This window comes from Salvelinus fontinalis, chromosome 1, assembly GCF_029448725.1.
Source record: "Salvelinus fontinalis isolate EN_2023a chromosome 1, ASM2944872v1, whole genome shotgun sequence".
NCBI classification, from domain to species: domain Eukaryota; kingdom Metazoa; phylum Chordata; class Actinopteri; order Salmoniformes; family Salmonidae; genus Salvelinus; species Salvelinus fontinalis.
Genome location: NC_074665.1, coordinates 60,215,020 through 60,232,401, shown reverse-complemented (window position 1 = coordinate 60,232,401; position 17,382 = coordinate 60,215,020). Strand labels below are relative to the sequence as shown.

The following is a 17,382-nucleotide window of genomic DNA, read 5'->3' as shown; positions in this document are numbered from 1 at the left end:
GAAGAGGAGGAGAGGAGGAGTGAGCAGAGAGAAGAGAGAGATATGGCTGCCCCCGGAGGACAAGTCCTATGAAAATGCCACCAGCGTTTCCTCTTTCGTCAAACCAGAGAAGGATACAGGAACAAAGAGATGAGTTATACCATTGCAGTACACACACAAAAACGCATGCATGCACTCACATACATAAACATGCCTCAAATAGCCCACCCCCCCGACACAAACAGCCCATCCTCCTCACACACAAACACCACAGGAAGACCTATCACAGAGCCCCTTCCTGTGTCTCTCTGCAGCTCCACTCAGCTGTGTCATTCTCTGTTTCCTGTCGGAGCCCCCTCCCTCTCAGCCACACCAACCAACCAGGACCCTGTTGATCCACACTAACCAAGACCCCACAAGGGCAGCCCTCTCTGGGGGGAAGAGAACAGGAATAGTGAGGCTTTGGTCTCCACTCCAGCCCCTCAATAACTACAGAGGGCGGAGAAAAACAGAAAGGCCACTCTGGGAGAGACTACAACACTGTACCTAGGAGGAAATCATTGACTAAGCAATCATCATAAAATCATTGACTAAGCTGGAAAGGACTATTGCATAGATCGATCTCCCAGAATTACGGGGCAGGGGGAGGGGGGGGGGGGGGAAGAAAGCGAGGTTGCAAGATGTAGAGTAGGAGAGAGAGAGAGAGTCATAATAATATGATCAAAAACCCAGCAGCGGGAGGCCTGTGAAGTCAGGTCCTGCGCCTTAAGTGTGTCCGCTTGATAAACATCACACAGGAAGGGGACACTCATTCAGACCTGGGTCCAATAAATACGTCCGTCTAATACTTTCAAATTAACACCTGAACACCTCCCTCTGCAATTGGATCCTGGACTTCCTGACGGGCCGGCCCCAGGTGGTAAGGGTAGGCAACAACACCTCCACCACGCTGACCCTCAACATGAGGCCCTCAGGGGTGTGCTTAGTCCCCTCCTGTACTCCCTGTTCACCCACGACTGCATGGCCACGCACGACTCAAACACCATCATCAAGTTTGCTGACGACACGACGGTGGTAGGCCTGATCACCGGCGGCGATGAGACAGCCTAAAGGGAGGAGGCTCCACATTGATCTGGGACCGGTGCTCCCTGTATATAGCTCCATTCTTGTGTGTTTTATTCCTCTTGTGTTACTATTTTTCTGTTTATTATTTTTTTAACTGCATAGTTGGAAAGGGCTCGTAAGCATTTCAAGGTAAAGTCTACACCTGTTGTATTCGGGCGCATGTGACAAATAAAATGTGATTCGATATTGAAATACTTGAGCTATGCTTGATTCATGGACATATCATTTGATTTAGTTGATCAAATTATGATTTAGTTCACTTGGTACAATGGAACCAATGGATAGTCCCCAATGTGTAAACTACATGCTAAATCAAGCACACCTCAAATATTTTCAAGTATTGGACATACGCATTGTGTTTGGAGTGTCTTCAATATATATGATGTATGTGTGTGTTGATGGGTGTCAGTGTAGCCGCGTGTAGGGGGGTGAATAATAGTAGATAAAGCCCAGGAGAGGGCTATGTAACAAAGATATGGTCTGTGTTCCAAATGGCGGCAAATAGGGTGCCATTTGTGACAAAGTGGTTGAAACCACCCCCCCCCCCCCCCCCACACACACACACACACACACACACACACACACACACACACACACACAGGAGATCTGATGTTTTCCGTGTATCCGTTGGCAGTTTAACAAACAGTTGGGGAGACCTGACAGAACCGCTGTGATTTGAGTTACACCCATTCACGCACACACACACACACACACACACACACACACACATTTGAGTTCTGCCCTTGTAGGCTAGCTGTCCTGCTGACAGATTGGTTTAATAGCAGTCTAATGTCGAGGGGGTTTGATGGTAATAAAACCAAAGCGTAACATTTCCACTGACTCACTAAACTATACTGCAATTAGTGCCCTGCAACTGCTGCCCTCCAACCGACCGGTTCAATGCTTTAAATACACAGTGATAACCATTAAGCACAGATTTACAACATCCACACAATAAACTTCTACGTAATTCATGAAGTCATTCCTAATACAAGGATTAGCGTTGATTCGGTCAGGTCTAAACAACTAGAAAGCTCTACAATACACACACAATAAGAGCAAGAGAGGGTGAGCGAAAGAGAGAGAATATCTGTCATCACTACGGACCTGTCTAACAACAGCATCTCCACACCACAATTCAGAGAAAAACTACCATTGAGGGTCCCTGTTTCAAAAGAACATATTTTAAACCCAGTCCATGCAGTTTGCTTTTACTCTACAAGACGTCGTAAAGGGAGACCGAACGTTCCTCAAAGTGCCCGTATGTGAAAACCACAATAGTCATTTTGTGGTCCATAATCTCTATCTCAGTATCACTAGCATTTCCGAATGCTATTTCAGTTGTACTATTGTGACATGTTACGCCATCATAGTGTGCATAATGTGGCATGATGTCAATATTGTAATGCTTGCGTCATATCCATGTACAATTATTTATACTGTATTTTAGGGTGCATTTACACATTTATCATTACTAGAAGTAGGCTATCATATATTGTGGTAGTTTTGGATACTAAAAAACATAAATCGATGTCTCGCATACATACAGTACATCATCCAATCAATAGGTCGGTAGATCCACAAAACTAGAATGAGTTTACTAGTCAAATTGCCAATGTCAGATGTTCCAAGCCTGTTCCACACATTCTATTTCTAGGGGTAGATCAGTAACATTAGTAACATAGAGTCCTGGGTGTTTTCATTATCCTGACACAAATCCAAGATGGCGTAGCAGTCAGACATATGTTTCAAATAAAATAAAATCAAATGTATTTATATAGCCCTTCTTACATCAGCTGATATCTCAAAGTGCTGTACAGAAACCCAGCCTAAAACCCCAAACAGCAAGTAATGCAGGTGTAGGAGCATGTTTGTCTTGTTCCGTCTTGTCCCATGTAAATAGTCGGTGGTACGAATCTGCTATTTTTATCTAAATTGTAATTATTTCGCCACTATGGCCTATTCATGCCTTACCTCCCTAACCTTACTACATTTGCACACACTGTACATAGATTTTTTTATTGTGTTATTGACTGTACGTTTGTTTATCCCATGTGTAACTCTGTGTTGTTGCTTTTGTCGCACTGCTTTGCTTTATCTTGGCCAGGTCGCAGTTGTAAATGAGAACTTGTTCTCAACTGGCCTACCTGGTTAAATAAAGGTGAAATATTTGTATTTTTATTTTATTTATTCTGTTGCAAAAAAAGCAAACAGAATGAAACAGGGAGGGACCTCTCTGAATTTGTCCAATAGAAACACTTGTTTTGCTCTGTTTGCTTCCGTTTGGTTCTTAAACGGTAAACGTTTTCTGTGATGAATTCACTCCGGTACTGATTCTGTTAAACAGAGGAGAGCTCAGCTTGGACCCCATTGGTCACACTCTGTTACCCATGGGACCTCACAGCTGGAACTCGCTGCTAATTTGCCATGGTTAGACTTGTCTTCTTTACAGAGAGACCTGCGTCATAAAATACTAAAATATTTGAAAACCGAGAGGGGAAAAGTATGAACTATGGGATATTCTTCCCATCAAACAACTTTCTTTTGTCCAAACCTTGCCGTTGAAACACTAGCCACTTTGATAATGCATTCAAAGCTGTTTTAACAAGATTATACACTCAAACAGATACAAAGGAATGTTTTTCTTTGAAAGTTGTGCATACTACCAACCTGATCGCCCCTATAGTTACACAACACACCGATGTGACCAATAGACATCTTATGTCTGACGTTTAAGCAGTTACAAATACCTTATTTTTTATTTATTTCACCTTTATTTAACCAGGTAGGCTAGTTGAGAACAAGTTCTCATTTACAACTGCGACCTGGCCAAGATAAAGCAAAGCAGTGTGACACAGACAACAACACAGAGTTACACATGGAATAAACAATGAACAAGCCAATAACACAATAAACAAGTCAATGACACAGTAGAAAAAAAGAAAAAGAAAGTCTATATGCAGTGTGTGCAAAAGGCATGAGGAGGTAGGCAATAAATAGGCCATAGGAGCAAATAATTACAATTTAGCAGATTAACACTGGATGAATAAATGAGCAGATGATGATGTGCAAGTAGAGATACTGGTGTGCAAAAGATCAGAAAAGTAAATAAGAACAATATGGGGATGAGGTAGGTAGATTGGGTGGGCTATTTACAGATGGACTATGTACAGCTGCAGCGATCGGTTAGCTGCTCAGATAGCTGATGTTTAAAGTTGGTGAGAGAAATAAAAGTCTCCAACTTCAGCGATTTTTGCAATTCGTTCCAGTCACTGGTAGCAGAGAACTGGAAGGAAAGGCGGCCAAATTAGGTGTTGGCTTTGGAGATGATCAGTGAGATATACCTGCTGGAACGTGTGCTACGGGTGGGTGTTGTTATCGTGACCAGTGAACTGAGATAAGGCGGAGCTTTACCTAGCATAGACTTATAGATGACCTGGAGCCAGTGGGTCTGGCGACGAATATGTAGCGAGGGCCAGCCGACTAGAGCATACAGGTCGCAGTGGTGGGTGGTATAAGGTGATTTGATAACAAAACGGATGGCACTGTGATAGACTGCGTCCATTTTGCTGAGTAGAGTATTGGAAGCTATTTTGTAGATGACCTCGCTGAAGTCGAGTATCGGTAGGATAGTCAGTTTTACTAGGGTACGTTTGGCGGCGTGAGTGAAGGAGGCTTTGAGGCGAAATAGAACGCCAATTCTAGATTTGATTTTGGATTGGAGATGTTTAATATGAGTCTGGAAGGAGAGTTTGCAGTCTAACCAGACACCTAGGTATTTATAGTTGTCCACATATTCTAGGTCAGAACCGTCCAGGGTGGTGATGCTAGTCGGGCGGGCGGGTGCGGCCAGAGAACGGTTGAAAAGAATGCATTTGGTTTTACTAGCGTTTAAGAGCAGTTGGAGGCCACGGAAGGAGTGTTGTATGGCATTGAAGATCGTTTGGAGGTTAGTTAGCACAGTGTGCAAGGAAGGGCCAGAAGTATACAGAATGGTGCCGTTTGCGTAGAGGTGGATCAGGGAATCGCCCGCAGCAAGAGCGACATCATTGATATATACAGAGAAAAGAGTCGGCCCAAGAATTGAACCCTGTGGTACCCCCATAGAGACTGCCAGAGGTCCGGACAACATGCCCTCCTATTTGACACACTGATCTCTGTCTGCAAAGTAGTTGGTGAACCAGGCGAGGCAGTCATTAGAAAAATCAAGGCTATTGAGTCTGCCAATAAGAATAAGGTGATTGACAGAGTCGAAAGCCTTGGCCAGGTCGATGAAGACGGCTGCACAGTACTGTCTTTTATCGATGGCGGTTATGATATCGTTCAGTACCTTGAGCGTGGCTGAGGTGCACCCGTGAACGGCTCGGAAACCGTATTGCACAGCGGAGAAGGTACGATGGGATTCGAAATGGTCAGTGATCTGTTTATTAACTTGGCTTTCGAAGACTTTAGAAAGGCAGGGCAGGATGGATATAGGTCTGTAACAGTTTGGGTCTCGGGTGTCACCCCCTTTGAAGAGGGGGATGACCGCGGCAGCTTTCCAATCTTTAGTGATCTCGGACGATACGAAAGAGAGGTTGAACAGGCTGGTAATAGGGGTTGCAACAATGGCGGCGGATAGTTTTAGAAAGAGAGGGTCCAGATTGTCTAGCCCAGCTGATTTGTACAGGTCCAGGTTTTGCAGCTCTTTCAGAACATCTGCTATCTGGATTTGGGTGAAGGAATAGCCAGGAGGAGGGCATGGCCAGCCGTTGAGAAATGCTTATTGAAATTTCAGATTATCATGGATTTATCGGTGGTGACCGTGTTACCTAGCCTCAGTGCAGTGGGCAGCTGGGAGGAGGTGGTCTTGTTCTCCATGGACTTTACAGTGTCCCAAAACGTTTTGGAGTTAGAGCTACAGGATGCAAATTTCTGCTTGAAATAGCTAGCCTTTGCTTTCCTGACTGACTGCATGTATTGGTTCCTGACTTCCCTGAACAGTTGCATATCACGGGAACTATTCGATGCTATTGCAGTCCGCCACAGGATGTTTTTGTGCTGGTCAAGGGCAGTCAGGTCTGGAGTGAACCAAGGGCTATATCTGTTCTTAGTTCTGCCTTTTTTGAACGGGGCATGCTTATCTAAGATGGTGAGGAAATTACTTTTAAAGAATGACCAGGCATCCTCGACTGACAGGATGAGGTCAATATCCTTCCAGGATACCCGGGCCAGGTCGATTAGCTTTATGACAGAAGAAATTTAACAAATTAAATCTCCTGGCTAATGATTCAATGAATTCTGCTGATGATAAAATGTATTTTGTATACATACAACATACGTTATATAACCTACCTTCCCTGCTGGTTCCTTACTCTGATTGGTTTCCCCTAGGTACAGATCTAGGATCACCCTCCCCTCCCCCAATCCTAACATTAACCAATAGTGGGGGAAATGCTAAACTGACCCAAGATCAGCAAATAGGGGCAAACTTCACCCTACTCTTCCTCCCTCATAGTGAAGTTCAGTAGTCTGTCCGGCTGCGCAACTAACACACACTCATGACCACAGAGGACATAGGACTGTCTGTCTGACAATTAGGTCAGAGCATCACACAGATGCCACCGCCGCACAGCCATTGGTCAACTTAAATAGGGACATGATTGGCTGGAAATATGGTCACATGACTCAAAGGACGCCATGTTGACTCTCGATGGCAGCCAGTAGCATTTTGAAATCAAAAGATACTGAAACAATAGAATTAGAGGTAGGACTCCAAAAAATGGATTGATGGATGAATGAATGAACAAACAAACATGCATGTGAATGAATAAGGACTGTCTGTGTCCTACCTGGGGGCAGTCTTTGATGTAGTGGCCCTTGTTGAAGCAGAGGTGGCATAGGTAGTTGGGCGGGGGTCTTTTGCTGGGCTTGCGGGGCTCTGAGGAGAGGGAGAGGTCGGAGAAGTGGTCCGTCAAGGAGTTGAGTCCATCAACAATGTTGTTGAGCGAGTCGTATGGTGAGACATTTTTATATACCCTGTTATTCAATGCCTGGAACAAGGAGAGACAGGAAAACATGGTTGGCATATTATGCAGGGGAAAAAACATGACAAGAAATGTAGAATAAAGGAAGATATGAAAATGAGGTGATGATGCCTTTATTGTAGTAACTTAATGCAAAGTTTGAAGTGCTGCCTGTTCTTCCTAATGTCAGGATTTTAAGGATTTTTTATTCCATCATTACTTTTGTGGCAGAGCACCGAGCTTTATGAGTATGTTTCTGAAGAACACCTGCAACTCCCCTCTATCATGCTTACAGAGTAGTTTGACAACCTATGGATACATGATACGACTAATGAAACAATATGGATTTTTTTTCATTTGCGATGCTGTTGAGTTTAATCACCAATTTCCGTTGACTGTCCTATGCCCTCCGTCTTTTCTCTCATTAAATTCAGCACATCTGGCGCTCAGTCCAGCTGTTGCTTATGAACTGGAAAAGTACTGGGGATGTCACAAAGGAAGACAGGACTTTAGAGAAGGATGACTTACAGTAAACAAGGAGAGAGAGAGAGAGAGAGAGAGAGAGAGAGAGAGAGAGAGAGAGAGAGAGAGAGAGAGAGAGAGAGAGAGAGAGAGAGAGAGAGAGAGAGAGAGAGAGAGAGAGAGAGAGAGAGAGAGAGAGACATGGTGTTCATAGCCTGGTCCCAGATCTGTTTATGTTGTATTGCGTGACAATGGCTAGATGGGAGTTGGCAAGACAGCATAAACAGATCTGAGACCAGGCTATTATGTTCCCAGATCTGTTTGAAGTATCACGCCATGAGGATGGTTTGTGGCTCACTCTGAGAAGTTGTGCCAGTCAGTTGTTGCGTGAGATTGGTGCTCTCGTGTCTGTTTAACGCACTCTGAATATCAATTTCCATTAGCAAACTGAAGGAGAGAATACATTTTAAAAGCCTTTTTCTTCACTTTGTCCTCCATTGAAATATTGGCATAGAAGTGACAATGAATTAGGGAAGTAGGTTCAACCTCTGTTTACGGTGAGGAACAGGAGTTTTTCCTGTATGTGACATGACCCTTGTAATAGGGCCCATAGTTTTTCATGACCATGAGACCTAACCCTAATTTCTAGGCCTATTTATAGCTTTTCCTAAGAAAAACTCCAGGTCCTAGTTATGATGACCTCTCCTCTTCAATGTATAGCCCTAATAGTCCACTGTTAAAACTGAGACATGGAAGGAATCCAAGCTATATGGCAACACTGTCAGAGTTATGGAAAGTTACTGGAGTCTTTGTGAATGATATCGCTCCTTGGGAGAACCTATGTTGTTATTGTTGATGTCTTACGTTGCATAGCACAGAAATCTTACACTTGGCAACAGTGTAGCAGAAGTCGGTCCTAGTCTTTACCTAACCAGCCCGGGAGGCAGCTCAAATCAACTCTTATCAGCTCCTGTGTGTGTGTGTGTGTGTGTGTGTGTGTGTGCGTGCGTGCATCCGTTTGTGTGTGCGTGTTCATTTACTAGATTCTACCCTGGATAAATAAAATATTAGCTTTCTTTCTTTCTTTATGTTTTCCATGGCTTTCCATCTGCCATTGATTTTATCCACTGCCTGTTGATATTCTGCTATTGTTCTTCCTTGTGGAAGTTGCCAGTTCTATCTGACAAACATATTATGCCACATTATCTAGGGCCAGGAGTGTTTACTGACAAAGTGACCCGATCAGGAAAAAGGGCCATGGTCAAGTGGTGGGAAAAAACTCCTGGCCCTATAGACACAGAATAGTATAGATAGTGTACACTGTGTATATAGATTTCTGTGCCTTGATATGCCTTACTATCAAATCAGTGAAGACAGGTCAACCATACAGTACATTAGCCATTATATAAAGTGACCATAGAGGCCCTCTCTTCCGCTCTCCTGCCTCATGTACTATGAGGCAGCGAGTGGCCAAGTTGTCCCCCCCCCTAGCAAAATACTATTTCTCAAGCAAGAATTTAGCAATGACTCTTTAGGAGTGGTCTATTAACCAATTTACCGCATGGTGATGTCACCATGGAAAGACAAAAATCCTGTCCATGCCAACCTGCTGATTACAAGATCCTGTGTGAATTGTATTTTGAACCAGCAACTATCAGGAAATAACATAGAATTATTTTATATCATACAGTTGAAGTCGGAAGTTTACATACACTTATGGTTGGAGTCATTAAAACTCGTTTTTCAGCCACTCCACAAATTTCTTGTTAACAAACTATAGTTTTTTCAAGTCGGTTAGGACATCTACTTTGTGCATGACACAAATAATTTTGCCAACAATTGTTTACAGACAGATTATTTCACTTATAATCTACTGTATCACAATTCCAGTGGGTCAGAAGTTTACATACACTAAATTGACTGTGCCTTTAAACAGTTTGGAAAATTCCCGAAAATTATTTTATGGATCTAGAAGCTTCTGATAGGCTAATTGACATAATTTGAGTCAATTGGAGGTGTACCTGTGGATGTATTTCAAAGCCTACCTTCAAACTCAGTGCCTCTTTGATTAACATCATGGGAAAATCAAAAGAAATCAGCCAAGACCTCAGAAATGTTTTGGGAGACCTCCAGTAGTCTGATTCATCCTTGGGAGCAATTTCCAAATGCCTAAAGGTACCACGTTCATCTTTACAAACAATAGTACGCAAGTATAAACACCACAGGACCACGCAGCAGTCATACTGCTCAGGAAGGAGACGCGTTCTGTCTCCTAGAGTTGAATGTACTTTGGTGCGAAAAGTGCAAATCAATCCCAGAAAAACAGCAAAGGTCCTTGTGAAGATGCTGGAGGAAACAGGTACAAAAGTATCTATATCCACAGTAAAATGAGTCCTATATCGACATAACCTGAAAGCCCGCTCAGCAAGGAAGAGGCCACTGCTCCAAAAACGCCATCCAAAAGCCAGACTACGGTTTACAACTGCACATGGGGACAAAGATCGTTATATTTGGAGAAATGTCCTCTGGTCTGATGAAATAAAAATAGAACTGTTTAGTGATGACCATCGTTATGTTTGGAGGAAAAAGGGGGACGCTTGCAAGCCGGAAAACACCATCCCAACCGTGAAGCACGGAGGTGGCAGCATCATGTTGTGGGGTGCTTTGCTGCAGGAGAGGTTGGTGCACTTCACAAAATAGATGGCATCATGAGGCAGGAAAATGATGTGGATATGTTGAAACAACACCTCAAGACATCAGTCAGGAAGTTAAAGCTTGGTCACAAATGGGTCTTCCAAATGGACAATGACCCCAAGCATTCTTCCAAAGTTGTGGCAAAATGGCTTAAGGACAACAAAGTCAAGGTATTGGAGTGGCCATCACAAAGCCCTGACCTCAAGCCTATAGAAAATGTGTGGGCAGAACTGAAAAAGCGTGTGAAAGGTAGGAGGCCTACAAACCCAACTCAGTTACACAAGCTCTGTCAGGAGGAATGGGCCAAAATTCACCCAATTTATTGTGGGGAGCTTGTGGAAGGCTACCCAAAACATTTGACCCAAGTTAAACAATTTAAAGGCAATGCTACCAAATACTAGTTGAGTGTATGTAAACTTCTGACCCACTGGGAATGTGATGAAAGAAATAACAGCTGAAATAAATCATTCTCTCCACTATTATTCTGACATTTCACATTCTTAAAATAAAGTGGTGATCCTATCTGACCTAAGACAGGGCATTTTTACTAGGATTAAATGTCAGGAAGTGTGAAAAACTGAGTTTAAATGTATTTGGCTAAGGTGTATGTAAACTTCCAACTTCAACTGTATGTTTACAGTGTTAGTTTCATACAGTGTACAATATGATATAAACACAGAAAAAACAGAATTTTGACAGCACTGGGCCTTTAATTTATTACCTATTTTATTTGATGAGACACTAGCTAGGTTTCTATCCAATTTGCGACAGATTTTCATGCGAATATTCTAAAATATGCATGAAAATAATATGCTCATTTTCCAACCAGAGATGCTTCCATCAAATTGTCCTTTTGCGGATAAAAAAGCTTTGCGTGCTGACGTAGTGCACATAAAAATACATTTTGCGTTTAAATTCTCATGTACCGAATAAAAAATATAGTTAAATTGGTTTTCATCGGATTTTCAAATCTACTGATGGTTTTGTCAGAAACATTTCTGATTTATAGCGTGGCACGTAGCCAAGCGGTTAAGAGCATTGGGCCAGTAACCGAAAAGTTGCTGGTTCAAATCCCTGGGTGAATTAGGTGAAAGAAATCTGCCGATGTGCCCTTGAGCAAGGCTTTACCCTATTTGCTCTGGATCAGAACATTGATCATCATTTCCCTGTGCACTTTCACCACCCTGTGAAGTTCATCATAACTTATTAATCTGTAGTATAATAACCTGCATGCTTTCCCGAGTCGTGGTGGAAGGACCACACACCATGTCATCCCGTGACTCCAAGTTTACTCCAATATGATGGTTGTTATATCAATATTTGTCCATAAAGGTGTTTCCACCGACATTTCTCGCATATTACATTTTATGGTTTTGTCGACATTTGGAAAGTTTACCGACAAATTTGCTGTTTGACATGTGCTTATAAAAAGGTTGGATGGAAACCTGATAAAAAACAACTACATTTAAGTCAGTGACAACAACAACAACAAAAACAAATGCACATTACTCATCCCAACATATCAAGCCTCTGGAATGGGTTGTTGTACTTGGCGTTGCATTGAGGTGGAGAAAAAAATCCCCCTCTGCTTCAACTGTTTCCAGACTGTGTGTGTGCACGCGCACACACGCACACATGCATGCGTGTGTGCATTGTGATTGCATCTGTGTGTGTGCACACACTTGCATGCATAGGTGTATGTGTGTGTGTGTGTGTGTGTGTGTGTGTGTGTGTGTGTGTGTGTGTGTGTGTGTGTGTGTGTGTGTGTGTGTGTGTGTGTGTGTGTGTGTGTGTGTGTGTGTGTGTGTGTGTTTGCAAGATATTACTCAAGGGGGATCGTAGGATTGTATGACATTACACAATGGGTTTTAATGTATGAAAACCACACCCATATTTCAGAGGCCTGGTTTATGTTAAATGGCTGAAAAGCCTCTATAAAAAGTATACAATGGTCGGAATAGAAGTATTAATGTAGTATTCACTGTAGTATTTACAGCAGTATACTGTAGTATTTACAGTTGACTATACTATAAATACTGTAGCAATTACTGTAGTGTTTTTGAGGACAGTAGTGTACTGTAAAATGTACTGTAGTGTTTTTGATGACAGTAGTGCACTGTAATATTTACTGTAGTGTACTGTAATATTTACTGTAGTGTTTTTGCAGACTGTGGTATTTACTGTAGTGTTTTTTCAGACTGTAGTACAGTATACTGTAGTATTTACTGTAGTGTTTTTGAGGACGCTAGTGCACTGTAATATTTACTGTAGTGTTTTTGAGGACAATAGTGCACTGTAATATTTACTGTAGTGTTTTTGAGGACATTAGTGTACTGTAATATTTACTGTAGTGTTTTTGAGGACAATAGTGCACTGTAATATTTACTGTAGTTTTTTTTAGGACAATAGTGCACTGTAGTATTTAATGTAGTGTTTTTTCAGATTGTAGTATGGTATACTGTAGTATTTACTGTAGTGTTTTTGCAGACCTGTAGTATACTGTAGTATTTACTTTTTGGGGACATTACTGTAATATTTAGTACAGTGCTTTTGTTTATTATCTTTGAAATATAAGTGGGGGGCTTTCTCCTTAAGAAACCTTACTGGTGAAATATTAAAAGAGCACATTTTCCATAACCTGTAGGTAGCTAGGATTCGGTTCTGAACGGAGACTTCAGAGCTTCTGCTATTTTCTATAACCTGTAGAGAACACAATATATGGTCTATACTTGGCATGTAGGTTTGTCACTTACTGGTGGCACAAATTGGGATATGGGGAAGGGGAATGGGCAGGGTATTTGCAAATGAAATGCTGTAGTATTTACTATATATAAAATAATGTAGTGTTTTTTTGTGCATAATACAATAGTATTTATTATAGTATTCTACAGTATACTACAAAATGCTATTCTAAGTACTACACATTATCGAGGGATACTACAATGTGTCGTATAGTATTCTACAGTTTACTACAGAATTCTTTAACTCTGTTGATGGTCTTTGTCGACTTTGTTGATGGTCTTTGTCGACTTTCTCTCTCTCCCGCTCTCTCTCTCTGCACTATGTAGGGAGTAGGGTGCCATTTGCAGTCACATATGGTCTGGACCATCAGTTGCATTGAAGGCATGTTTTCCTGTAAATATCCATGATGCCATAAATATAGAAAGTGTTTAAACAAGTATTGTGTTTGTTTGCACAACCTGATCTATTTGCATAAGTCTAGGAAATAGATCCTTGTAATGTAAAACAACTAGTCAAACCTGTAGGGTAGAAGTGGGGTAACCTATACAACTGTATGTACAGGCTATGAACACCATGTCTCTCTCTCTCTCTCTCTCTCTCTCTCTCTCTCTCTCTCTCTCTCTCTCTCTCTCTCTCTCTCTCTCTCTCTAGCACATCAGCATGCAGACCACAGACCCAGATGCGTCACGCTCCTACGTGTGGCACGCTCGAGTCTGGCCTTGCCTGCACTGAACATTGAGTCAAAACAATCGCCTTTAAAACCACCTAAACCGAGTCAGACACTTCTCTCAAAGTGTTAACTCAACATCTTAACAGCCAATTGAAAGGCACATATAACTTTGCTGGAGTGATTCTGCTTGCTTTGGGGCGTTTAAAACGGTTATAGTCCGTGTTTTACACTTCAAGAACTAGAACCGGTGCTTCTTGTCATTCCATCCCTGGTTATTGCATTCATTTAATAAATAGTCTACTTTTTTGGTTTTGTTGCCATAGTCTAGTATTAATTGTGCGCAATAGAAAAATGCTGAATTATCCATGTTGCACTCAGGTCTGTTACTAAATGGACGTTATTTCTGTTTGAATATGATCGAATCAGATATTGCCGTAATATGTCTGACAAGTTGATGAGCACGTATTTCTGTCTATATTCGTAATATCCATGGCGGTTTTATGTAGGCTACCAGAATAGTCAATGTTGCAAACCCTCAAACATTTAGCAAAACAGCGTTCAACATACGATGGGATGTATGCAAATAAAAACAGATCGTAGGCTATTAACTATTTACTTAACGTGGCAATAGACTAAACATTTAACAAACAGACGGTTCAGTCTCTAACCTCATTCCGCTGGAGCTGAAAAAAGTTGTTGAGATAATTGGAGTTGAGGGACGAGCTCAAGTCCGCGGCGGGAGTCTTGCAGTAGTTCAACTCCGGGTGGGACGAGTTGGGTTCGGGTCTAAAGGCGTCAAACGCGCTAGTTTGGTGGGTGTCTTGCAAAGAGAGATAGACCCAATTCAGTAGCTGCGCAGGCTGGTACACGGAGGCACTGGTGTCTATGGCAGACATCAAGCTCATCTTTCAAATGGGTACACTAGCTCTTCCACCGCCGCTGTGTTTCTGGATTACTCTCAACTTTCGGAAATCTTGCTCGCTCTTTCTCTCTTTCTGAACTTCAACGGATTCACTGCTTTCTTTACCCCCACCAGGCCGTGGCAATCGTTCCTTATTCCTCTTCCCGTAAGAACCCTATATCATGCTGGGAGCCTAGTCCCAGTTTTTACCGTTACGCAAAAGTCATTGCTCTAACATGTCAGTATAAAAAGTTTTCCGCCGCTACTAAGAGCCCGTTATCTCCCTTTATTTGCAGTGGGACAACCACCCAGAGTCTCATTGGATATGCAACGCACACTGGGGTGCGTCATGAGGCACGCAAGCGAATGAGGGTTTTAATTCACTACGAACAAAACCGTTTTTTTCTCTCGCTCTCTATCTTGTTTACTTGATGCCTTTTGAATCCCTGTAGAGTTCACTGTTGACCTTTGATACTGTGAAATAAAATATTTTGTATCAAAATAAAAAAGTTTGAGTTTTAATTTATGTGAAAAAGTATTTAACTTTTCTGTTAGATGCTTTGTTACCTGGTTCGTTATTGGATCTTTAACCAGGAATTTCATTGGTTTATATATTAATTATTAATATTAATTGACGCAAATGAGTTGCTGGGATTTTGTACGTAGCCTAGGCTTATTAGATTAGACATTTTCTAGCTTCCAAAGGTATAAGTGTCCATCAGTCTGGCTTCAGGCCAGATCATACTGTAGCACAATTTCTGCTGCTTCTTTGGTGTTAAATGGCATTGTAAATGGTATGGACAAAGGCAGCATTGTGCTGCCCTTTTCACAGACCTGTTGAAGGCTTTCACTTTGTTGACCATTCATTATTAATTGTAGACTTTCTGAAAGTGGCCTGGGTCAGGCAGCCAGCAATTGGTTTGAAACTTACTGACAAACTTGACACAATGTGTTTCTTCCTATGGTGTTAATTAAGTCAGGTTTCCTTGATATTACTGTCTAAAGGTGTCCACCCCAAAGGTCGATTTTGGGCTCTGCTCTTTTTACTATCTATATAAACAATATGGGTTTGTCTGTAAGAAATGATAACCTCCACTTGCAGACATAGATAGGGTACAAAGGGGTAACTAGCCCCCCCCTAAGAACAATGTCTAATTGCTGACACAAAAAAGCAACGTTTGGGGAAGAATTGCTATGTGGATGAAGGTCATACTTAGGCGAATAGCTATAGTGGGAACTAAATGGCTACAGTTTACACTTTTTGTTATTTCATGAAATTTAGTTTTTAGAAAAGGGGATTTTTTTTAAAGTACCAGGGTAACTATGGCATAGGGCTTCACACAAGTGTGCTCAAATCCATTTAATCAGTATTATTCTAAATTCTTTGTGAGGAGATGTGATGTAAAGTCCCTCTTTTTGACTTATCTGCACATGAATTTTATTTGTTCTTTCTTTGTGGTTCCTTTCCATACAATCCATTATGTAAATTACACTAAATATTATTTGAATAATGCAAGATTTTAAATCCCAGCAGTCTTTAAAATTATATTCAGGAGCAAAAGGTTTTCAATAATTCATCAAACAATATTATTTGGAATATAATATTGGAATGGAATATAAATAATAACATTAAAATAACATTGGAATATAACATTAAATAATAATGACTTAACTAATTTACTTAATGTAACATTGATGTGGTAACTCTCTTATGCTCTGCTATTGCACGATTCTAATTTGTACCTGTAGGTCACAAACAAAGCTATCCCCAGTCAAATTGAGGCACAACTCATGAGCCCACCTCCTGCACTGCTGGAGCACAACTCATGAGCAAACCACATGCACTGCTCACACCTAATCCAGTCCCCACCTGTGACTGAAAACAGGGGGAGAAGCCAATTGAAAATCTCTCTCTTAAAAATGTAGATTGCTATGTAGTTACAGTTGAAGTCAGAAGTTTACATACACTAGGTTGGAGTCATTAAAACTCGTTTTTCAACCACTCCACCAATTTCTTGTTAACAAACTATAGTTTTGGCAAGTTGGTTAGGACATCTACTTTGTGCATGACACAAGTCATTTTTCCAACAATTCACTGTTTCACAATTCCAGGGGGTCAGAAGTTTACATACACTAAGTTGACTGTGCCTTTAAACAACTTTGAAAATTCCAGAAAATTATGTCATGGCTTTAGAAGCTTCTGATAGGTTAATTGACATAATTTGAGTCAATTGGAGGTGTACCTGTGGATGTATTTCAAGGCCTACCTTGCTTGACATCATGGAAAAATCTAAAGAAATCAGCCAAGACCTCAGAAAATGAATTGTAGACTTCCACAAGTTTGGTTCATCCTTGGGTGCAATTTCCAAACACCTGAAGGTTCCGCGTTCATCTGTACAAACAATAGTATGAAAGTATATGGGACCACGCAGCCATCATACTGCTCAAGAAGGAGACACGTTCTGTCTCCTCGAGATGAACATACTTTGGTGCGAAAAGTGCAAATCAATCCCAGAACAACAGTGAAGGACCTTGTGAAGATGCTGGAGGAAACGGGTGCAAAAGTTTTTATATCCACAGTAAAACGAGTCCTATATCGACACAACCTGAAAGGCCGCTCAGTAAGGAAGAAGCCACTGCTCCAAAACCTCCATAAAAAAGCCAGACTACGGTTTGCAACTGCACATTTTTATTTATTTTTATTTTACTAGACATGTCATTTAAGAACAAATTCTTTTTGGGGTTAAAACTTCTCTAGGGTAGGGGGCAGCATTCGGAATTTTGGATGAAATGCATGCCCAAAT

At 41.5% G+C, this 17,382-nt stretch overlaps 1 protein-coding gene across 1 annotated transcript in view; it reads right to left on the bottom strand.

Moving 5' to 3' along the window:
• The window catches only part of LOC129858977 (zinc finger CCHC domain-containing protein 24-like), a 63,728-nt gene extending 48,801 nt beyond the window's left edge, over nucleotides 1-14,927 (bottom strand). The window contains exons 1-2 of the mRNA XM_055928257.1: nucleotides 14,346-14,927; nucleotides 6,936-7,136 (exon numbers count right to left, since the gene is read on the bottom strand). Coding sequence (XP_055784232.1) covers nucleotides 6,936-7,136; nucleotides 14,346-14,582 — 438 coding nt within the window. The 5' untranslated portion in view covers nucleotides 14,583-14,927. The remainder of the gene's footprint in view (nucleotides 1-6,935; nucleotides 7,137-14,345) is intronic.
• Between the last annotated feature and the right edge of the window lie 2,455 nt (nucleotides 14,928-17,382).